This window comes from Engystomops pustulosus, chromosome 4, assembly GCF_040894005.1.
Source record: "Engystomops pustulosus chromosome 4, aEngPut4.maternal, whole genome shotgun sequence".
In the NCBI taxonomy this organism is placed as follows: domain Eukaryota; kingdom Metazoa; phylum Chordata; class Amphibia; order Anura; family Leptodactylidae; genus Engystomops; species Engystomops pustulosus.
The window spans coordinates 134,227,156-134,252,047 of NC_092414.1; the positions used below are offsets into that span (position 1 = coordinate 134,227,156).

The 24,892-nt window shown below is 42.3% G+C and overlaps 1 protein-coding gene across 1 annotated transcript in view; it reads right to left on the reverse strand.

The window, feature by feature from the left end:
• The window catches only part of LOC140127175 (uncharacterized), a 49,172-nt gene extending 26,539 nt beyond the window's left edge, over positions 1-22,633 (reverse strand). Inside the window, exons 1-12 of the mRNA XM_072147544.1 lie at positions 22,392-22,633; positions 21,988-22,120; positions 21,576-21,890; positions 21,209-21,409; positions 20,079-20,282; positions 19,002-19,658; positions 17,180-17,347; positions 14,631-14,945; positions 13,212-13,370; positions 4,062-4,313; positions 2,060-2,233; positions 155-601 (exon numbers count right to left, since the gene is read on the reverse strand). Of these exons, the coding sequence (XP_072003645.1) occupies positions 155-601; positions 2,060-2,233; positions 4,062-4,313; positions 13,212-13,370; positions 14,631-14,945; positions 17,180-17,347; positions 19,002-19,658; positions 20,079-20,282; positions 21,209-21,409; positions 21,576-21,890; positions 21,988-22,086 (2,991 nt within the window). The 5' untranslated portion in view covers positions 22,087-22,120; positions 22,392-22,633. The remainder of the gene's footprint in view (positions 1-154; positions 602-2,059; positions 2,234-4,061; positions 4,314-13,211; positions 13,371-14,630; positions 14,946-17,179; positions 17,348-19,001; positions 19,659-20,078; positions 20,283-21,208; positions 21,410-21,575; positions 21,891-21,987; positions 22,121-22,391) is intronic.
• Between the last annotated feature and the right edge of the window lie 2,259 nt (positions 22,634-24,892).

Genomic DNA, 24,892 nt, shown 5'->3' on the forward strand with positions numbered 1-24,892 from the left:
GATGCAAAGTGCAATATGTGGATAACAGGGAAAGGCTGAAGCTCCCACAGAAGGCAAAGACACAGGTACGTATACATGCAGAGACCTGTCTAATGGAAGAGATTTATAGAAAAGTGGTCAACCCGTTTAACTTACTTTCCAGGGATTGTCTTACCTGTGCGTTTGAACTCATCTCTTCTTGGAGCATTTCAGTTTTATTCTTCAACTGCATCTCAGTGGTTTCTACTGTGTCTATTTCATGTGAAGTCTCCACAGAATGGGCGTAAAGCTTGAGCTGTCTGTCTTTTATGTGACAAAGTTCTCCTTGGTTGTTATGGTTCTGGATAATAGCAAGATTACTTGTAATGGAGAACACCATCTCACTACTCTCCACTTTTTCTTCACTTCTTGCCTGTTGTCTATGTCCCTCTCTACATTCTCCATCAACACTTGTCTCCTGTAAAAGGTGACTCTCTATACTTGCAGCTTTCATTGTTGGACAGTATTCAGTCTTCATTGTTGACTTGTCCGTGATGGCACTTTTTTCATCTGTAATAAAGTCACTGGTTCTTCTGCTGTCCTCTCTGTCCACCATTAGTGATGCCGGAGTCTCACAAGACAACTTGAAAAGTACAAAATGTTTTTCAAAGAATGTATTCATTCCAAGAATTCGAAGAACCATTCTATCTTTAGCATCTGTCCATACAGACTTATATTTAACAAGGAAATTTCATATGCCATTTGAATTAGTAGAGTAGGGGATCTTACTAATCCATGGTTTACATAATTGGCTATTCATTTTAATGCATACTGGGGCACATTTACTAAGAGCTTTGCACCTGTTTTCTGACAGACTTTGCAAATTATTTCAGGTGTAAACAGGTATTTAAGAAGTGTCCACGCCACTATTGTAGGGGGCGTTCCGGCGCTCAGTTGGACCGTGCGCTCGATTTAACATGCAAAGTCTGACACACGCCCTGTGTTAAAGGTGCATCACAAAAAAGTTGCACCCAGCATTATACACTTGCAGCATTATCCTTTTAGTGCAGTTTCCCACATTCTTAGTAAATGTGCCCCACAATGTACTGCGGCCCCTGCAGCCTGTGTGTATGAGATACTCCTTTACACATGACTGACTGCCTGCATAATGATGTGACACTCCTGGTGCTGGCTCCTCTATGCCCTTCCTGGTTATGGTGCCCCCTGCAGTCTGTGTGTGTATGAGATAATCCTATACACGTGACTGACAGCCTGTATAATGATGTGACATTCCTGTGCTGGTGCCCCCTGCAGCCTGTGTGTGTATGAGATAATCCAATACACATGACTGGCAGCCTGTATAATGATATGAAACTCAAGCTGCTGGCTCCACTATGTGCTTCCTGGTGCTGGCACCCACTGCAGCCTGTGTGAATGAGATACTGCTATATACATGACTGACAGCCTGTATAATGATGTGACACTCTTGGTGCTGGCTGCCTCTATGTGCTTCCTTGGTCTGGCACCCACTGCACCCTGTATGTATAAGATACTCCTATACACATGACTGACATCCTGTATAATGATGTCACACTCTTGGTGCGGCTGCTACGGGGCCCGTGAGCTGTGGAGGCCCAGGCAGCAACACAATTACAATGTCTGCAGACTGCTGCGCTGTATTTTTCAATCTGGTCTGACTGCCACCTGGGCCGACGCAACACGGTCAAAACAATCATCCTGCATCCCCCCTCTCTTCCGCCCCTCCCGCACCTTTGTTACTAACATGCCCCACCTGGTCCTCTCACCCCTCTGTTCCTGCCCCCTCTGATCTGCTTACCCAGCTGGTATTTGTGTAGATGATGTCGGTGTCTCTCACAGGCAGCAAATAAAGCACAAACTTGCTTTACTATACATTACACACAGACATGATCAGGGGGATGGGTAACAGGGGTGACATAACCTTCTCCCTCCATATGCCCAGGCTCATTTGCATAAATACAAGAAGAATGCTTTATAAAGGCTGGGATGGAATCCCTGTGAACTGTGGTGATAGAATTAGTGACAGAGACCTGATGACAGGTGTCCTTGTACATGTTCTTACCGTATCTTTAGTCGCTACATCAAATCTTTGATCATTGCTATGGTCTACATTCTGTTCAATCTTGCAAGGATCAGACCCCTGAGAGTGCCCGAGCCCTGATTTCAATGAGGCCCATCTTCCAATCAGACTGTTTGTGGCTTCCACTAAAGAAATTGTTAAATCTTTTAATGACCCCTGGAAAGAAAATTAGTTTATTTAGTTGCTGGATGAATTAAGATTGCCATCTTTCCCTAGCATTTGTCATCAATATCCAGATCAGTGATTTTCAACCTTTTTTTAGAAAATCCTGGGGCATACCACCAACCAAAATAGCACAAAATGACACTAAAACAGTCATATTATACATATAGTTAATAATATAGATTCTAAATTTATTTTACTCAGTGTGAAACCTGGGCCTGTTTCGATAAACACAAAAGGGATATCCTGGCAGGAATGGTGGAAAGACACACACAAAGCTCTTCCTCAACAGTTCTCAGTTCCTCCCTGGTTTTAGTATATGTTGCTGATTATTATGTGGCTCATATACTGCAAAATAAAGGGGTACAATGAGAAGTACAATGGCCATGAGGCCAGAGTACAAGTGCCAGCTCATATACTCAGCATATGAGCTGGTACTTGTAGTACTCCAGCCTCATGACTATAGTATTTCTCATTTTACATTTCTCATTGTTATATGCAGTATACTGCTGGAGTACTAAAAGTACCAGCTCATATGCTGAGTATTCTGCCAACAGTTCATATACTCAGGCAAAAGCTCATATAGTCAGCATTATTGGTGGGCATTACCTTGGCAGCGGGCAAATGTGAGAGTCTCTCTGCTCTCAGGATGATGCGCCGGCCTCGGTGACGTCATTTTGTCGCGCGAGGTTCAAAGCTTGCGCATGTGTTATTGTACATGTCTCCTACATTGTAAGACTGTGCATCGCTGCGCATTGCTGGGAAACAAAACACAGGGGGCACCATAGTTTGGGGAACTTTCCCTGCGGCACACCCGACCATGTGTCGCGGCACACTAGTGTGCCATGGCACGCTGGTTGAAAATCACTGATCCAGATGATAGGAAATCAACTTCTGTAGCTTGAAAAACTCATGCAATGTTATATTATGATAGTGACCTGTAACAAAGAACAAAAAGCTAATCTATGGCATCCCATATTTCATTGCCACTGTCTACCTGTTCAAACAATATTGGGGGATATTTAAGGATTTTCTTGCCTTATTGGTGTAAATAAGTGGCAAAAAAATTGTAAAGGATTTTTTAAAAGATTGTTTTTAGTGTTAAAAAAATCACAAGGGCTTTTCTCGCCACTCAGATACAGTTAAAATTAGAACCACTGTAGGGCAACCACTTGAAAAGCCAAATATCTGCAACTTTTTTAAATAATCACAAAAAAACAAATTGCAAAGTCAGTCCACTTTCCCCCCTGCTGTATGTGCTTGTGATTATTTTAATCATCTTGCAATAATTACGGGGAGCGGAGCTCCACAGGCAGTGATAGAACTATCCCAAGGAGCTTGCCTAATGATAAATGTCCCCTATGATCCCTCGAAAGATTATATGCTAATTAAGGCTGCATTCAGACGAACATAATGGGGATCGATAATCCACCGGCACCATTTGTGGCCGGATATCGTTCCCCATCGATGAGCACACGTTGTCTCACCACACCATGACCATGCACGGAGATATATAGGATATGTCCTATATTTTGCCATGTTACAGTGCCGGCTGCTTGCTTACTCATACAAGCCAATAACCATATATCATATTCCATGGAAGTTTGTGTCTTTGTTTTGTATGAAGATAAAAGATTGCTATCCCTATGCTAATATAAGTTCACTTACATACAAACTTATTGGATTGCACAAACTTAGTTATTACATAACTAATAATCTGTATTTAGAAATATTAAGTTATACACTTATGTATGTGGTGCTTAGAAGTAGAATGAAATACACCAAAGCAAGAATCACAATATGGACTTTGAAGAGATTTTACTTGTTCATGTGTTTGTTCTGTTCCAGTTGTTTTGTTTTGTGTAACAAGGTCCCCCTCCTTTTCTTGTATAACATCCATGTGATCACTGCTTTCTGTGTCCTCATGGCTGAAAGAAGTCAGATAAACATCTTCTTGCATCTCAAAGATGTCAGCAGTAGGAGGTGAGCGTGGCCTCAGTTGTTGCTTGTGGCCGACATTTTTACTTTTTGATTTCTCAATAATCTGTAGTTCTATCCTCTTAGAAATAGAAGACTTAAATAAAAAGAGTGATACATTTATATATAGTACATGATATTTACATGCAGTGGTATTACACCCATAACAGTCCATTTTTTAACACTATTGAAATAAAATATTATTAGAGATGAGCGAACATGCTCGTCCGAGCTTGATGCTCGGTCGAGCATTAGGGTACTCGAAACTGCTCGTTACTCGGACGAATACTTCGCCCGCTCGAGAAAATGGCAGCTCCCGCCGTTTTGCTTTTTGGCGGCCAGAAACAGAGCCAATCACAAGCCAGGAGACTCTGCACTCCACCCAGCATGACGTGGTACCCTTACACGTCGATAGCAGTGGTTGGCTGGCCAGATCAGGTGACCCTGGGATAGACTAGCCGCTGGCCGCGCTGCTCGGATCATTCTGTCTCTGGATGCCGCTAGGGAGAGAGCTGCTGCTGGTCAGGGAAAGCGTTAGGGTGTTCTATTAGCTTACTGTTAGGCAGGAGTGATTCTCAAAGAACCCAACAGCCCTTCTTAGGGCTACAATAACGTTCTACTTTTTTTATTTTAATTTGCATCTTTTACCATTTTGTGAGGAATTAGCAGGGGGACTTGCTACCGTTGTGTTTAGCTCTTAGTGGCACACATATCCATAGCAAAGACCGAAGTGGGAAAATTCAGTAGGGGTTGGATTTCTATTAGGCAATAACTCAGTGTCATCTCATCTGGCATAGTAGTGTGCTTCCTTTGATACTTGGCTAGAAAATAGCCATAGGAGAATACAAACAGCTTCTTGAAGCCTACAGTAGCGTTCTATATATTTGATTTCTGGTTGATCTGCTGGTGGCTGTAGTTTCTGCAGTGCATGTACTTGCCAATTCTGAGCAATTTGTAGTGAGACTTGCGACCGCTGTGTTCTGCGCTTAGTGGCGCACATATCCATAGCAAAGGCCGAAGTGGCAAAATTCAGTAGGGGTTGGATTTCTATTAGGCAATAACTCAGTGTCATCTCATCTGGCATAGTACTGTGCTTCCTTTGATACTTGGCTAGAAAATAGCCATAGGAGAATACAAACAGCTTCTTGAAGCCTACAGTAGCGTTCTATATATTTGATTTCTGGTTGATCTGCTGGTGGCTGTAGTTTCTGCAGTGCATGTACTTGCCAATTCTGAGCAATTTGTAGTGAGACTTGCGACCGCTGTGTTCTGCGCTTAGTGGCGCACATATCCATAGCAAAGGCCGAAGTGGCAAAATTCAGTAGGGGTTGGATTTCTATTAGGCAATAACTCAGTGTCATCTCATCTGGCATAGTACTGTGCTTCCTTTGATACTTGGCTAGAAAATAGCCATAGGAGAATACAAACAGCTTCTTGAAGCCTACAGTAGCGTTCTATATATTTGATTTCTGGTTGATCTGCTGGTGGCTGTAGTTTCTGCAGTGCATGTACTTGCCAATTCTGAGCAATTTGTAGTGAGACTTGCGACCGCTGTGTTCTGCGCTTAGTGGCGCACATATCCATAGCAAAGGCCGAAGTGGCAAAATTCAGTAGGGGTTGGATTTCTATTAGGCAATAACTCAGTGTCATCTCATCTGGCATAGTACTGTGCTTCCTTTGATACTTGGCTAGAAAATAGCCATAGGAGAATACAAACAGCTTCTTGAAGCCTACAGTAGCGTTCTATATATTTGATTTCTGGTTGATCTGCTGGTGGCTGTAGTTTCTGCAGTGCATGTACTTGCCAATTCTGAGCAATTTGTAGTGAGACTTGCGACCGCTGTGTTCTGCGCTTAGTGGCGCACATATCCATAGCAAAGGCCGAAGTGGCAAAATTCAGTAGGGGTTGGATTTCTATTAGGCAATAACTCAGTGTCATCTCATCTGGCATAGTACTGTGCTTCCTTTGATACTTGGCTAGAAAATAGCCATAGGAGAATACAAACAGCTTCTTGAAGCCTACAGTAGCGTTCTATATATTTGATTTCTGGTTGATCTGCTGGTGGCTGTAGTTTCTGCAGTGCATGTACTTGCCAATTCTGAGCAATTTGTAGTGAGACTTGCGACCGCTGTGTTCTGCGCTTAGTGGCGCACATATCCATAGCAAAGGCCGAAGTGGCAAAATTCAGTAGGGGTTGGATTTCTATTAGGCAATAACTCAGTGTCATCTCATCTGGCATAGTACTGTGCTTCCTTTGATACTTGGCTAGAAAATAGCCATAGGAGAATACAAACAGCTTCTTGAAGCCTACAGTAGCGTTCTATATATTTGATTTCTGGTTGATCTGCTGGTGGCTGTAGTTTCTGCAGTGCATGTACTTGCCAATTCTGAGCAATTTGTAGTGAGACTTGCGACCGCTGTGTTCTGCGCTTAGTGGCGCACATATCCATAGCAAAGGCCGAAGTGGCAAAATTCAGTAGGGGTTGGATTTCTATTAGGCAATAACTCAGTGTCATCTCATCTGGCATAGTAGTGTGCTTTGATACTTGGCTAGAAAATAGCCATAGCAATAGGATAGCATTGTTTGGTTTTAAAAACTCAAAAAAAAACAAAAAACACAAAAAAAAAAAAAAAACACAAAAAAAAACAAAAAAAAGTAAAAAAAAAAATAAAGTTATAACTCTCATTTTAAAAATGTTTAACCCGAGGGCTAGGGGTAGAGGACGAGGGCGGGGACGTGGGCGTCCAACTACTGCAGGGGTCAGAGGCCGTGGTCCTGGGCGGGGTGAGACACCACCTGCTGATGAGGGAGCAGGGGAACGCCGCAGAGCTACACTCCCTAGGTTCATGTCTGAAGTTACTGGGACTCGTGGTAGAGCACTGTTGAGGCCAGAACAGTGCGAACAGGTGATGTCGTGGATTGCTGACAATGCTTCGAGCAATTTGTCCACCACCAGTCAGTCTTCCACGCAGTCCACCCATGTCAACGAAATCGCCACTCCTCCAGCTCCTGCACCTCAGCCTCCTCCCCCCCAGTCTGCCCCCTCCCAGGAAAATTTGGCATTTGAACCGGCATACTCTGAGGAACTGTTTTCTGGACCCTTCCCACAGTCACAAACCACTTGTCCGGTTGCTGCTGAGCAATTTTCCGATGCCCAGGTTTTCCACCAGTCACAGTCTGTGGGTGATGATGACCTTCTTGACGTAGTGGAAGTGTGTAAAGAGGTGTCCGACGATGAGGAGACACGGTTGTCAGACAGTGGGGAAGTTGTTGTCAGGGCAGGAAGTCCGAGGGGGGAGCAGACTGAGGGATCGGAGGATGATGAGGTGACAGACCCAAGCTGGGTTGAGAGGCCGGGTGAACACAGTGCTTCTGAGACGGAGGAGAGTCCTCGACCTGAACAGGTTGGAAGAGGCAGTGGTGGGGCCAGACGGAGAGGCAGGGCCAGAGCTGGTGCATCAGCGCCACTGTCAACTAGTGAAGCTCCCGTGGTGAGGGCTCTTGCGGCGAGGGCTAGATCTTCAGAAGTGTGGAGGTTCTTTAAGGAAACACCGGATGACCGACGGACTGTGGTGTGCAACATTTGCCAAACCAGGCTCAGCAGGGGTTCCACCACTACTAGCTTAACTACCACCAGTATGCGCAGGCATATGAATGCTAAGCACCCCACTCAGTGGCAACAAGCCCGTTCACCTCCGGCCGTGCACACCACTGCTCCTTCCCCTGTGTCAGCTGCTAGTCAGCCCCCTGCCCAGGACCCTGGCACAAAAACCCCATCGTCGCCTCCACGATCCTCCACAGCATCCACCAGCGTTCAGCTCTCCATACCCCAGACGCTGGAGCGGAAACGCAAATATAGTGCAACCCACCCGCACGCCCAAGCCCTTAATGTGCACATCTCCAGATTGCTTAGCCTGGAGATGCTGCCCTATAGGCTAGTAGAGACCGAGGCCTTTCGCAACCTCATGGCGGCGGCCGCCCCTCGGTATTCGGTCCCCAGCCGCCACTACTTTTCCCGATGTGCCGTCCCAGCCCTGCACCAGCACGTGTCAGACAACATCATCCGTGCCCTGACCAACGCCGTTTCTGACAAGGTCCACCTGACCACGGACACGTGGACGAGTGCTGCCGGGCAGGGCCACTATATATCGCTGACGGCACATTGGGTTAACTTGGTGGAGGCTGGGACCGAGTCTGACCCTGGGGCTGCTCATATACTGCCGACGCCGAGGATTGCGGGGCCTACCTCGGTCCAGGTGTTTCAGGCCTACTATGCCTCCTCCTCCTCCCACCCCTCCTCCACCTCCTCCTCCGAACTACCATCCGTGGGCACGGCGCCATCAGTCGGTAGCTCTAGGCACAGCAGCAGTGCCGTCGCTAAGCGACAGCAGGCGGTGCTCAAACTGCTGAGCCTAGGCGACAAAAGGCACACCGCCCAAGAGCTATTACAGGGCATCACGGCGCAGACTGATCTGTGGCTGGCACCGCTGAACCTCAAGCCGGGAATGGTTGTGTGTGACAACGGCCGTAACCTGGTGGCGGCTCTGCAACTCGGCAGACTGACACATGTGCCATGCCTGGCCCATGTGTTAAATCTGATAGTGCAGCGTTTCCTCAAGACATACCCCAATCTGTCTGATTTGCTCACGAAGGTGCGCCGCATCTGTGCGCATTTCAGGAAGTCCAGCCCAGATGCTGCCACTCTCAGGGCAGCGCAGCGCCGCCTCCAACTGCCCGCTCACCGACTGTTGTGCGACGTGCCCACGAGGTGGAATTCAACACTGACCATGTTATCCAGAGTTTACCAGCAGCGCAGAGCGATTGTAGACTGCCAGATGTCAACTTCCACCAGAACTGGTAGTCAGGTCAGTCAGCTTCCTCAAGTCTACAATGAGGAGTGGACGTGGATGTCTGATATCTGTCAGGTGCTGAGTAACTTTGAGGAGTCAACACAGATGGTCAGTGGCGATGCCGCCATCATCAGCCTCACCATCCCGCTGCTTGGCCTGTTGAAAAACTCTCTGGTCAGCATGAAGTCGGAAGCTTTGCGCTCGTCACAAGAGACGGGGGAAGAATATTCCCTTGTTGATAGCCAAAGCACCCTGAGGTCTGTTTCTCAGCGCATATCGGAGGAGGTGGAGGTGGAGGAGGATGAGGAGGAAGAGGAGGAGAATGTTGGCGAGACACAAGAGGGGACCATTGTTGAGTCCTTCACTGTTCAGCGTGTATGGGCAGAAGAAGAGGAGTTGGAGGAGTTGGAGGAGGAGGAAATGGACAGTCAGGCCAGTGAGGGGAGTGAATTCTTACGCGTTGGTACTCTGGAGCATATGGCAGATTTCATGCTAGGCTGCCTATCCCGTGACCCTCGCGTTCAAAGAATTTATTCCAGCACCGATTACTGGGTGTTCACTCTCCTGGACCCACGGTACAAGCAAAATCTTCCCACTCTCATCCCTGGAGAGGAAAGGAGTGTGAGAATGCATGAATACCAGCAGGCCCTGGTGCACAAGCTGAAACAGTATTTCCCTTCTGACAGCGCTAGCGGCAGAGTGCGTAGTTCTGCGGGACAAGTAGCGAGGGAGAGTAGGCGAGCAGGCAGCTTGTCCAGCACTGGCAAGGGTACGCTTTACAAGGCTTTTGCCAGCTTTATGTCACCCCAGCAAGACACTGTCACCTGTCCCCAGTCTCGGCAGAGTAGGGCTGATCTTTACAGAAAGATGGTGAGGGAGTACGTAGCTGACCATACCATCGTCCTAAATGATCACACAGCTCCCTACAACTACTGGGTTTCAAAGCTGGACATGTGGCACGAACTGGCGCTGTACGCCTTGGAGGTTCTTGCCTGCCCTGCCGCTAGCGTCTTGTCCGAGCGGGTTTTCAGTGCAGCTGGTGGCATCATCACCGATAAGCGTACACGCCTGTCGACTGACAGCGCTGACAGGCTGACGCTTATTAAAATGAATAAAGGCTGGATTTCTCAGAATTTCCAATCTCCACCAGGTGAAGGAAGCTCAACCTGAATAATTGATCCACTCCTCCTCCTCCTCCTCATTTTCCTCCTTCTCCTCCTCTTTGTACAGTAAAGCAGAGGAAACTGGCTATTTTTTGACAGGGCCCACTGGCTCTTGCTATAGTACTTCATGCATTTAATTTTTCTGGAGGGCCACCTACCCGGTCCTCTGTTTGAAACAATTTTTGTGAGTGCCATATACAGGCACTCAATCTATTCCATTTTTCTGGAGGGCCACCTACCCGGTCCTCTGTTTTAAAAATTTTTTGGGACTGCCACATACAGGCACTCAATCTATTCCATTTTACTGCAGGGCCACCTACCTGCTCCTCTGGTTTGAACAATTTTTGGGACTGCCACATACAGGCACTCAATCTATTCCATTTTACTGGAGGGCCACCTACCTGCTCCTCTGGTTTGAAACATTTTTGGGACTGCCACATACAGGCACTCAATCTATTCCATTTTACTGCAGGGCCACCTACCTGCTCCTCTGGTTTGAACAATTTTTGGGACTGCCACATACAGGCACTCAATCTATTCCATTTTACTGCAGGGCCACCTACCTGCTCCTCTGGTTTGAAACATTTTTGGGACTGCCACATACAGGCACTCAATCTATTCCATTTTACTGCAGGGCCACCTACCTGCTCCTCTGGTTTGAACAATTTTTGGGACTGCCACATACAGGCACTCAATCTATTCCATTTTACTGCAGGGCCACCTACCTGCTCCTCTGGTTTGAACAATTTTTGGGACTGCCACATACAGGCACTCAATCTATTCCATTTTACTGGAGGGCCACCTACCTGCTCCTCTGGTTTGAAACATTTTTGGGACTGCCACATACAGGCACTCAATCTATCCCATTTTACTGGAGGGCCACCTACCTGCTCCTCTGGTTTGAAACATTTTTGGGACTGCCACATACAGGCACTCAATCTATTCCATTTTACTGCAGGGCCACCTACCTGCTCCTCTGGTTTGAACAATTTTTGGGACTGCCACATACAGGCACTCAATCTATTCCATTTTACTGGAGGGCCACCTACCTGCTCCTCTGGTTTGAAACATTTTTGGGACTGCCACATACAGGCACTCAATCTATCCCATTTTACTGGAGGGCCACCTACCTGCTCCTCTGGTTTGAAAAATGTTTGGGACTGCCACATACAGGCACTATCCAAATTAAATTGTCTCCATAGCAGCCTCCACACGTTGTCTCCATTGCTACCTCCAAAAGTCGTCCATATAGCTGCCTCCATACATCGTCCCTTTATCAAACGAGGTGTGTCAGGCAGAAATTTGGGTTGTTTTCATGGATTCCACATCAAAGTTGCTAACTTTGTCGCCACCCTGCTGTGTTATCCACAAAATATACTGGCAAACTTTTACCATTTAGGGATATTATTTCAGCGCTTCTTGCGCATCTGTTTACATTCCCCTCACCCGGCATATCCTAAACTTATAAGAACGCTACTACACTTGATCTTATACAAAAGGTTCTTAGAAGTGCTGTTTGGGGAGTAGCCTAGAGACAGGGGCTTGGATTGGCGAAAGCTCGCCTGGCAGCGGAACGCCAGCTCCATGCGCATCATGCGCTTCTTGCGCATCTGTTTACATTCCCCTCACCCGCCATATCCCAAACTTATGAGAACGCTACTACACTTAACTTGGTGCAGGCTGGGACCGAGTCTGACCCTGGGGCTGGTCATATACTGCCGACGCAGAGAATTGCGGGGCCTACCTCGGTCCAGGTCTCAAAGGCCTACTATACCTCCTCCCACCCCTCCTCCACCTCCTCCTCCTCCGAATTACCATCCGTGGGCATGGCGCCATCAGTCGGTAGCTCTAGGCACAGCAGCAGTGCCGTCGCTAAGCGACAGCAGGCGGTGCTGAAACTGCTGAGCCTAGGCGATAAAAGGCACACCGCCCAAGAGCTATTACAGGGCATTCCACATCAAAGTTGTTAACTTTGTCGCCACCCTGCTGTGTAATCCCCAAAATATACTTGCAAACTTTTACCATTTAGGGATATTATTTCAGCGCTTCTTGCGCATCTGTTTACATTCCCCTCACCCGGCATATCCTAAACTTATAAGAACGCTACTACACTTGATCTTATACAAAAGGTTCTTAGAAGTGCTGTTTGGGGAGTAGCCTATAGACAGGGGCTTGGATTGGCGAAAGCTCGCCTGGCAGCGGAGCGCCAGCTCCATGCCAAGATCCAACTAACATAGTTTTAACTGCAGCACCTTTAATCTACTACTAGTTCACTGCCTCCATACATCGTCCCCTTATCAAACGAGCTGTGTCAGGCAGAATTTTGGGTTGTTTTCATGGCTTCCATGTTAACTTTGTCGCCACCCTGCTGTGTAATCCACAAAATATACTGGCAAACTTTTATCATGTACCGATATTATTTGAGCGCTTCTTGCTCACCTCCTTTGGTTCCTCTCTGCCACCCATTGGTTTGAAGCCTGAGTCCATTTAGGGTATGTCGCCATGACACTCTCTAGCCTGCTGCCGCTGCCTCTGCATGCCGTCCCCTATAGTGTCAGGGTCAATTATTGGATGTTTTAGATGCTATCTAGCTTCATTCTGTCACTCTGTCATGGCCATGCTGTTGCCCATAATTTTGGCATAATGGTGCGATTATGCAGCCTCAGAGGCATCCATGCATGCTGCCCCTGCTGTTTCCTGTCCATTTCCGTGGTGTTTCCATCCTTTTCTGAGGTTCCCAGGTGTTTGGCCAAGCTTCCCTGTGCAGAGCCTTGGTCCCCTTGAAAAATGCTCGAGTCTCCCATTGACTTCAATGGGGTTCGTTATTCGAGACGAGCACTCGAGCATCGGGAAAAGTTCGTCTCGAATAACGAGTACCCGAGCATTTTAGTGTTCGCTCATCTCTAAATATTATGTTTCAATATACTTGCAGATATATATCTGGATTGCAGATAATTTAAGATGGTTTTATTGCATTTACCTTCTGTTTTGAGCCATCATGACATATTCGTAACTTGTCAATCTGCCGCTCACACACTGATCTCCATGTTTTCTTCCAATCTCGATGTCTATTATTGAGAATAACCATCCCTTTAGTTCCCCTGGACTTATTGGATGAATGTGACAAACTTTCTTTTTTCTGAAAGCAAAGCAACACAATTACGATGAATTAGAATGAATTCCATGAAAAACATGGAATAATGTAGGTAATGCTCACTGTTGATGAGTATGGATTAAGGTAGTGTGCTAGAATTAACTCCTGGAATCTAAAAGTAGATGTTAAAAATTACAGGAATAGTCTGCCACACCTCTGCTCTTTTTCAAAAAGAACATTTATTTAGAGGATGTGAATTATTGTAGCAATCAAAATGTAATAAAAAGTGGCAAATAAAAATAAAATAAAATATAAACAGATGACAGCAGTATAAAAACAAATGGTTAAAAAGTAATGTAATGACAATATTATAGTGGGTCACATAAAGTGGACAAAGGGACGTGAAAAGTACTCAGGGGGTTCTCTGGTTCAGAATGTTTGTGAACATATGCATACTGAACCAAGATTTTATTGGAAATGAATGGTAGCATCTAACAGAGCCATATAACAGTGAGAAATAAAGCTTTTATATTTTGGAGATTGAATCAGGGAATTCAACCAACCAGGATGCTGCCTTTTATAAGGATTATTATCTAATAAACAAAAAAGTTGATGCGATTGAAACCGATAAAATCACTGTGCTGGGGACAATAAATAAACCAAAGATGTGCCATTAAATTACAAAATTCATTATTTCTACTAAACCAAACCCTACTTTTGTCAGAATGTTGTATGCACAGCATCAGAAAATACCACATACTGTAAATAATAATTATGCAGAAAAAGTGAAAAAAAAAAAGATCTGCTAAAACACCGACATCTAATATCTGAAAATTGAATATCTAAATAGTGGCACATTTGTGCCAAAAGAAATAGCACTAAATTTAGCCTTATCCCAAAGTGTTGCTTTTTAGATATAAATTCTGGGATCCAATAGCCTCTTCCTGACTTATTAAATTCAAGCTGGCTTACCCTGCAAAATAAAGGTTTTAATTATATAATCTATTTTTAGAATAATGTCTGCTGTAATCCTCTCCAGCAAAATTGAAAACTTTTTGTACCATTTTTACCAGGCAACTTGTCATGAGGATTCATCCCGACTTGCTATCATCCCCACATGTTATCCAGGACAGTGACAGGATCACAATGATGTCCTTCTGTATTCTGAGACATTTAGATTCACATTTAGGAAAATAATTGTGAACACTACATAGACATTACCTAAGAAGTCAGGGTGGTGGAGAAGAGCCAATTGGAAAACACGGATAATGTAGTAATGATCCCGTGATTACCGTAGATACTTACTGTGAATCCTGTTTCATCCTCCGGCATAGAATAATTTCTGTTATCTATTGTGGTCTCTTTATCAGATTTCTGAAATACAGTTATGTTATGACTATCATTTATTGTGACCTTTTTTTTGTCATTCTGTTGCATAATGTCAAGCATTTTTCCACTTCTTGTTGAAGGATCTTCTTCCTCTTGTACTGTGTGGTCTTCAGAATTAACACTGACATAGCTGAGATTTAGCTCCATACTTGGTGATGATTCAGTTAAATCCTTGCAGCGCAAGAAGTCACAGAATTGAGAGCAAGATTCTTCAGGAATATGTGCCGTTTCCTATTGAACAACAAATTACTTATTGTCTGTACATATAGCAAGGTAAATGGTAATTTACACAAATTAAATAAAATTAAATTACTATTCATGTAACAAAATGATCCTCCTACCTGAAATCTTCGGCACGCAGCTCCTCGTAGCTGCGCGCCCTTGCCCGAGAGACCTGCCGCCAGAAATCGAAGAGGCTACTGGGGCGTGGAGTAGCCGCGCCCTGTAGACTCAGCTCCGGCTAATCCATGCCCCAGTAGCCTCTTTACAAAATTTACATATTAGGGGAAAAAAGGGCTATCCTCACGTCCTATAGATCCACCTACCACCCGATCTACCTTTATAGGTAGATTTGTGGTAGTAAGTTCCCTTCAAGTCTAAGAATGGAAACATATCCATATCAAATATTTTCCCTATAGTACTAAACAAGCCTTGTAAAAATCAACTCTGTGGGGTAAAACAATTTACAGTATAAAATATATTGATGTTTGGATGAATGCTCTAGTTTAACAGAAAATCACTTTGATTAAAGGGAACCTGTCACCAGGGACCTCATTTTCACTAAAGACAGATTGTAAAAGCCCATGACACCTGCAGTGCAAAAATGCCTCTCTGCCTTTCTAAGCATTTGCATTACAATATAAATGTGTGTTACAACTTACTCATGCATCCTGACAAAATCCCGGGGTAGTCACAGGGGCTGGGCTTTGGTTTGAATGCATTTCAAAAAACAACATGTGACCTGTCTGAGCTGCAGGCTGCCTCCATCTTTGTGCTCATGTACAGCTCTGTCCCTCCCCCACTGATGTCATCTCACCAGGCTGTGACCTCTGAGAAGGAGCAGGAGGTGGAGCTGTACAGGAGCACAAATGTGGGGGCTAAGATCTCAGGAGTGAGTAACAGACAAGCCACATGTTGTTTATTTTTAAATGCATCCAAACCAAAGCCCAGCCCCTGTGACTACCCCAGGATTTTGTCATGGAGCAAGAGTAAGTTATAACACACAATTATATTGTAATGCAAATGCTTAGAAAAGACAGAAAGGCAGATTTGCACTGTAGCTGTAATAAGCTTCTGCAACCTGTCTTTAGTGAAAATGAGGTCCCTGGTGACAGGTTCCCTTTAAATGACAGGGCAAGAGCATGTGTTGTTAACACCTTAACGTCACTGCCCTTTTTATTATTCAGTTTCCATTTTTTGCTTCCCACCTTCCCAACCTTCTATGCAACAAATTGTCCTTTCTAGTGACAGTATATAACATTCCATGCTGTTTACTGGAAACCTGGAAAAAGTATTAAAAATATGGTGAAGTCAGCAAAACATTTTTCTTGTGGGCTCTTTTTCTGCAACCTTAACTGTGCACTCCAAATGACACCTCAAATTTATACTTTGGTCAGGTATGATCACAGCATTATATATATATATATATATATATATATATATATATATATATATATATATATATAATTTATGTTTTAATAGATTTAAAAAAATTAAAACCTTTTGTACCAAAAAAAATCTTGAATTCTGACACTAATAACTTTTTAATACTTTGGTGTATGGTGCTTTGTAAATTGTAATTTTTTGCAGCAAAAGATGATGCTTTCATTGCTACCATTTTGGGGACTGTACGACCTTTTGATCACTTTTTATTCTAAATTTTGTATGATATCAAAATGGCGAAAAAGTGGCAATTCTGAGACTTGGGCACTATTTTCTGTTGCAGGTTTTACCACTGGGAATAACTGTTTTAATTTTTTTTATAGATGAGGCATTTTGGGACTCAGCGATACATAACATGTTTAGGATTTTTATTTATTTCATTTTTATTTATTTTTATATCAGTTCTAAGGAAAGGGAAGTGATTTCAACTTTTAGGTTTTTAAACATTTTTTAAACCTTTTTTACACTTTATTTTACCATATTTTTAGACCCCCTAAGGTACTTGAACACTCTGATCACCCCCATCATGAACTACAATACTATTGTATTGCAGTATATCGGGATTTTGCAGTACATCTGTATCGGTCTGTTATTTACAGACTATTAAAGATGCTGCCTAAAGACAGGCCTGAGATATAAACTCCTGACTCTCTTAGCAACCGATCATCGCCCATTGAAACCAAAATGGCATGCCAGCGTCATTTAAATGGCTAAAACCCGCGATCAGTGCTGTAAGCGACGGGCGTTCGCAGTCCAAGTGTGGGAAGGGATTAATACATGCAAACATGATATATGAAACCTACTTGTTCATTTGTATCATCTTTTGTTGAAGTGAGTGGAGTCTTCACTGGTCCTATGATGGTATCGTTCTTCGTCAGCCTTTCTTTCAGTGAAGTCAAACTCCCAATTAGATCCTCCGTTGAAAGTAAAACGCTCTTCACCAATGTATCAGACCCTCCAGGATATGGACACTGTTGTCAATTACAATAACATTTCATATTGTTATACATTTAGAGGGATATATCATTTGCACTTACAGTAAACCCTGGTTGCAGAGAAATGAGCTGGGGAGCCCAAAAAATCTACCAATGCGCCCAAAAAATTGCAAACATAACAAAAAAGTGAAGAAAATGAAAATTTATGATGTATTCTATGTTACTTTAGTTTTTCTTTTTAATAGAAGAATCACAGAGACATTTACTTGTGTTTTTGTGCTGTTTCTTGGTCTTGTTAAGGAGATTGCACTGGTTTCGGATGCCATCTTGCGTACTGTCAGCCATTTTAGATACAGTGGCCATGTTAGGTCTGACGTGGGGGGTTATGTTGTCCACTCACAGAATTGAGAAGCATGTATGGTTAAGCTATATGGTTAAAAGTCACTATTCAAACTTCATCCAGTGTGAAAGTGTTCACTGTTTTCTTGCTCCTCTCTATTTGAAGGCCATATTATGACTTAACAGAGTTAACACAAGGCCAGTTAGTCTGAGAAACAGGGAGGCCTCTGAGAACAGGGAATAGTTTACACTTCATTAACCTTTTTTGAGAATGTTCTGGTAAATTTATAATGGCCAATAGCATTACAGTATTCTATTTCCTTGTCACGCCCCTTTGACGATGATGTTTCTGTCTTTTATATTTGCAACTGCGGACTAATAAACGGGGGAGATTTTTACATACACTAGAGACTGATGTGTCTAGGTTTGTTCTCATCCTGGTACCAGGGAGCCATTTTTGGCCATAAAAGAGTTAATTTGAAAGTCACCTGTACAACTGAAGTAATGGCAGTTTACGTCCTTGATAAAAAATCTCTAACAGTCTTGTTCCAAAGTGTTATTTTAAAAACTTTAAAAAAAGAATCTCTTTTGCCTTGTTCTTCTTAAAATTTCCTTGAATGGGGCTGAATAGTTGCATGGCTACCATTTATACCTTTGTGCCTATTGTCTGTGACTTTTTGTACCAAAAAGGAACCACATTGATAAAGCTGTCTAAACCACTATAACAGATCTGCCATACATAATATCCCAAAAGAGCTCAGAATACACTCCAGAAACTGATGTAAGACACATGTAGAATTAGGAATCAACCCCATTTGTATCTGGTAATAGATGAAATGATAGAAACAAATAACAAAATATGCTAATTTTGATCAAATTGGATAAAAGGAAACCCAGATAAACAAAATATTGAAGATTATATAATGCAAATGAAAAGAAGGTAAAAAAAATTACTCAGTATTTTTCAAAGTTCAATTTGTTACATCAGGTTACGAATACAGGCGGTCCTCTACTTAAGGACACCCGACTTACAGACAACCCATAGTTACAGAAGGACCTCTCTGCCCACTGTGACCTCTGGTGAAGCTCTCTGGATACTTTACTATAGTCCCAGACTGCAATGATCAGCTGTAGCTGTAGATCAAGCTTTAGTAATCATTTTTGGTCCCATTACAGCAAAAATTCTAAAACTCCAATTGTCATTGGGGCAAAAGAAAAAAAATTGTCTAGAACTTCAATTATAAAATATAGAGTTTCGACCTACATACAAATTCAACTTAAGAACAAACCTTTGGACCCTATCTTGTATGTAACCCGGGGACAGCCTGTACATTTCCACTTTAGCACTTACCAGGTCTGACTGTGAGAGTTTAATACAGTTCTTAGTTTCTTTAGTTTTATCTTCACATATCACATAGTCCTGTACTGTGAATGTGTCCTCATTCATCTTCTCTTGGTCTCCAGAATGGACAGATTTGCTTTTGTTGACTCCAGTTTGGGTTTCCTCATCTTTCTTTGTTTCCTTGGAATGTTCCTCGGCTGCACCTTCTTCTTCTCTGCTGGCCATTCCAGTATGATCTCTCCCATCTTCAGTCTGTGTCAGTGGATTTCCTCTCTCACTTGTAGTTACATCTATTGAAGTACTTTCACTATCACATATATGTCCTAGATTTAATGTATTCTGATGTTCTCCCTTTTTGTCCTTATTTTGAATCTTCTGTTCTTTATTAACCATAATAGCTTCCACATCATTATTTGCTCCTGTTTCTTTATCCAAAAGTAGAATTTTATCCACAATTACATTTTCTATTTTGCTCCGTAACTTGGGATAGTTTTCCTCTCTTGCACCACAGTCATCTGAACTTATACATTTCTCAAAGGTCAATTCGCTGCTTGAATTCTCCTTTTCAGCCTGTCCTTCTTTCTGACATTGTGTATTTTCAGTGCCATCACAACCCTGTGAGGAGCACGTCATCAGATCAGCGTCTAATGTGTCTGCAACTGGAGACTGTCAGGGGGAAAATAGATATCTGAGCAATTACTGTTTAAATAGAACATTTTACATTATGAAATGGTTAAATGTATTTGTATTAACATATATTTACTATATAATAATACCATAACAATCAATACTTGAATGAATAATGTAGCTTTAAACACGTAAAATGTTCTTACAGACGTTTTTATCAAATTGTCAAAATAAATGATCAATTACTATTACCGTAAGGCAATTAGGGATCTTTTGGGGTTATCTAAAGCTCTGTCTGCAGTCAGTACTAGAAGGCACTAGATGTCTAAGGCTTCACAACAGAATTTAAGATTACATGATAAATGCATGTTGAGACTGAGGCTTCACACATAGAAAAATGTCCTTGGAAATGCAATGCAAATACAATATTCAGGTTTCCAAGATGAAGATGTATAGTACCTGTCTATCGATTTCCATCAGCTTTGTACTTTCTGTGCCATGTGGACAATTCCTCAATATGGTGGCATGGTTGCCACTTGGAATACAGTCAGCAGGTGGTTCCCCTGAATCTCCCCCTGGGCTGTTTGCTGGCATGCAAATGCAGCTATTTCTTCCTTCCTCATCTGTGGGCAAGACAGCTTGAGTGTCTACGGTTGGAGATTCCTAGTAAAGTGAATATATCACTTTATATTTGTTTCACTTGTTAAAACTATGACTAATTGAGTTTTATGGTGGAATTTTCTGGGCATGTGTAAACAGGTAATAGTTTTTAACAGTACAATAAGAAGGAAAGGAGAATAGATAGAACATCTTAAAGGGAACCTGTCATCTGTTTTTCACTAATAAACCTAATGACAGGATAGCACTAAAGCACTATGCATGCTATTGTCCACACTTTTTTTTTTTTTGCTAAAGAATGCATACTTCCTATCCAGAGAAAATGAACTTTGTAAGCCTACCTGGCACCCTGACAGCAGGAGCAGAAATTCACAAGGAGCATGTGTTATTTCTGTAAGACAGTGTCTCTCTGATACCCTGTCTCAAGACATCTCCCTCATTCTTCCTTCCCTTTGCCTGATGTCATTCTTCATGCTGCTTTCCAAAAGCGGAGGGAAAATGAGGGAGATGCCAGAGACATGGGCTGAGTAACACAGTGACTCACATGAATAAAATACATGACTTGCTGCTTGTGCTGTCAGATGTCAGGTAGCCCTACAAAGTTTATTATGTGGGGATTGGATGTATGCATTTTTTAGCTAAAACGGTGTTGTAAGTGTAGTTGGCAGTGTAGTTGGCAGTGTAGTTGGCAGTGTAGTTGGCAGTGTAGTTAGTATAGTGCTATTGGGTTTATTAGTGAAAATCTGCAGACAGCAGTGGAATTAGAAAAATCTCATGGCTATTACTACAAATATATTGATTGGTGCATATTTTTACTAATGTATCATCAGGTGTAATAGGAAATAAGCCACAATTGTTCTAGCATTTTCATCTTATGTCTTTATATATGCAACAATAACGGCCGGTGGTACGTTGTTGCTGATAACCTAAACGATTAATACAATTACAGCATCCTCCATATAACCACTTACTTCTCTGGTACCGCTAGTCCCACTCTCTTCAGACAGATCTTCCTCAGGACCCAAAATGAGATCACCATTCTCAGAATCTGTCAGTATTACAACCACTCTTCTAACAGAAGACAACCCAGCTTCCTCCTTCCCAGGGATCAATTCACCAATCAAATTATGAGTGGCTTCCAAAAAGGACATAGCCAACTTGTCAGCAGGAACCTGTACATGAATGAAGACATAATGGATTGATCATCTAACTAAGCTCTTTAGGATTGTGAAAATGAACAATGATCCCATAAAGGCAATAACATTAAAAGCGAGTCTTCCCACATATGGCAGCTTTTCTAATGAGATCTTAGTCATGTAATGGCAATACTAGATGTACCTGATCAGTGGAGCTATTTTCTGATGAACAGTCCCCGCTTGACACAGTCATATCTCCCCCATCCTCTTCTTGTTTTGAACTCCCGTTTTCACCAGATTGTACTTTGTCTCCCAGTTGAACCTTTGGATCATCTTCTTGATGACAGCCTTTCTCTTTATTCTCTGTATGAGACATGTATTCTGTATCCGCAGGCCCATCATCTCTTTGAGACAAGAGTATGGGTAATGCTGTTGTAGGTTTTCCATCTAAACTTTTAAAGTCCACTTGTAAGGATTCTATTTTATCCTCTGATGATGTATTTCCAGAAACCGCAGACTGTAAAAAATGGTCCTAGTTATGTACATGTCCATATTTGTAGGCTTAACATTTACCTCTAATTTTGTGATCTATTTTTAACTTGAATATGACTTACAGAATCTGTTTGTGTCATCACCTCAGAATCGAAAAGCCTAGCATGGTTACAGCCTTGCAAGCACTGAGGAAGCAATTCCCAAGAGACTTCTCTAGTCATTGTACCATGACCTTGGTCAGCTGGTGCATCTAGGCTACAAAAGAAGTCACAAATTAGAGTTATACATCACTATGTGTAATTGTACATAGCTACTGTATACCTATGCAGGTGTGGACTGGTGAAAAATAGAAACCTACATAGACAAATGATGATGGATCAATGGATAGATAGATACATAGACTGATAATTATATTATTGCTCTGTAAACCCCATTTATGACTGTTTATGTACCCTATGTATATAAAATGCTGCAGAATATGTTAGATACATAAAGATTATATTAATATAATAATAGGTATGTGTACCGTGTATCAGGCGTTTTTCTGCCTTCTAAATGCGCAACATTTATGTCCAATGTTCCAGGAGCATTCTCTGCACACTTCTGTCCTACAGAATCTTCCCCTGTACTTGGTCCTCCAATGTGTTCTATTATCTGGGGTTTTGCACTTTGGCTGATCTCTTCTTTAAGAGCCTTTAGGCTTACAATGAGGCTCTCAGCAGTATCCAGAATACTTGTGGACAAATTTTCAGGTGAAATCTGTAATAAAAATTGTATATACATTAAAACTCTTTTAGGCAGGACTTCTGGTGCATTTTCTTCATTGTGCCCCGAACAGAGCGTACCAACTTTTTTGGTGCACCTTTAACATAGGGCGTGCAACACAATTCTGTCGGACACTGCATGATAAATGTGGCACACGGGCCGACTGAGCACCGGCACAACCTCTTTCAGTACAGAAATTTGTGTTGCGTCGGGAATATTGCAGCCACAACACATTATTAAATACATGTACAAGCAGTTTGCACTTAAGAGTGTGTATAAAAGAAGCTTTAATAAATCTGGGCCATTGTGTTAGGGGGTCAGTTATGAGTTGTGATAGAATGTGTGTAATCTTTGTTCATGATTTTTATATTTTTATATTTTTACTTACACTCAGATGTCAAAAAAGAAAGACCTGAGGCAATGTGAGAGATTCTGTCCATCTACGTTGACTACTAACCACATTTACTTAAAAGATATTTTGCACTTACTTGTAACGAGTCACCAAGGATGTTACACTTGCTTTCACCACCAGGAATCTTATGTGTATCATTTCTGTCACCATAGGGAACTTGCAATTGGTCTTTCCTCTCCAAAAGTTCATGTTCTGCCTCTTCTGCTATTTCTTTGGATCTATGACTTTGTCTTTCTTCTAACATCTCCCTTTTTGCAATATCTTCTTCTTTGAGAGGACCTCCGTAACAGGTAATATTAGGGCTGTCTGCATTGGTAGGTTGCACACTTTCTCCAGTAGATGTTAATGAGGACTTTTCCATTGTTTTAGATCTCTGTATATTCATCCCCTTCTTTGGCATCACAGAAAGCATATGGAGCATAGCAATAATACTAAAACATGTTTCTCTGACAGTTTTTGAAATAATACTCGCTTCTGTGATATTTTAGTATTTGATATGGCAACTACTGTATCCTTTAACATGGCAGCCTGTGTGCCTACTGTATTGTATAAAGTGTCACCAAAGCAATTAGGTCAACATAAACCAATTTCAGATCGCTAGATTAGCTTGATTCTATAAGAGTTATCTAAGCAGTGAATATACAAATAGTATATATAGTAGTATATGTAGCATATACACTGCTTTTTCCCCCAATAATCTTTTAGGTAACATTATGTTAATTGTATGATCCCTGACTATCTAAACTCAATAGCCTTTGGTATGAGTCTTTATAAAGCAGCGTTGTGTATGTGTGCAGCCGAAGCTCCTCTGGGGCGCAGGCATTACGAAGGAATGGGGACACTCAGATACAACAGCATTCCACCAGATTTCTGTGATTTCTGTGTTTTGGCATATATGGCACTATGAATTCATAAAGGGAAAATTATCTCCTCGATTTACCTATGTTACTTAGGGCTATGCCCACAAATGTCACCTATGACTTTGTTTTTATTTTCCCACTGCTCCTTCCACAGCAAAAGTTGTACAAATTAGGTTGAAAAGCATTGGGGAACATTAGCGGAGCATCTCAGGGCTCAACAGCAATAACAACAGCAACCAGCAATTTCTTTCATCCTACCACCTTCAGCTACATCACTACAGGGTCCAGCAAGATGTAGAACCAGAGCACTTTCTGAACTGAGCTTTTTTGACAGAAGGGGCAGCTGGACAATAAAAACAAAAGTACCTGGTGGCACCTGTGGACATAGTCCTACATAACATAGCAGCTGGTTGAGGTAGGTGAAATGTGGTGACTGATTCACTTTAAATTATTGCTTCTTTTGCTGTTGTTTTAGTCTTTATTGTGTGAGGGTCTATCTTAATCTGCTATGAGCCAATATAAATTCTAACTATATTCCTGCTGCTCTGCTACACATAAGCCTTTGCTGAAAACCATCTTGGTACCACTTTTAACATACACTTTAGTGTATGGGTTACTGGAATACAGAAAAAGCTTTTTAAACTCACATTATTGGTTTATCATGTATGGCAGTAGAATTTGTGACATACTATAGTTAACTTGCCGTGTGTTTTAAGGGGTGTGTAAGTTATTTAATCTTATTTTCTACCCACGAAAAAAAGATAATTTTATAGCAAATCGGAAGTTAGAACAGTGCTTAAACTTGGTAATTATATTTTACTTGCTGAAATATTGCCATCAACTGTTCCATTGTGGCGGCCATCTTTATATACCTGACAACAAGAAGTGCAGCCATATTGGTTGGCATAGTTACATTAGCTTCCAATTTACATACAGTAAATAATAATATTATAATAATATATTATTATATATTATTTGGGTAGACTCATA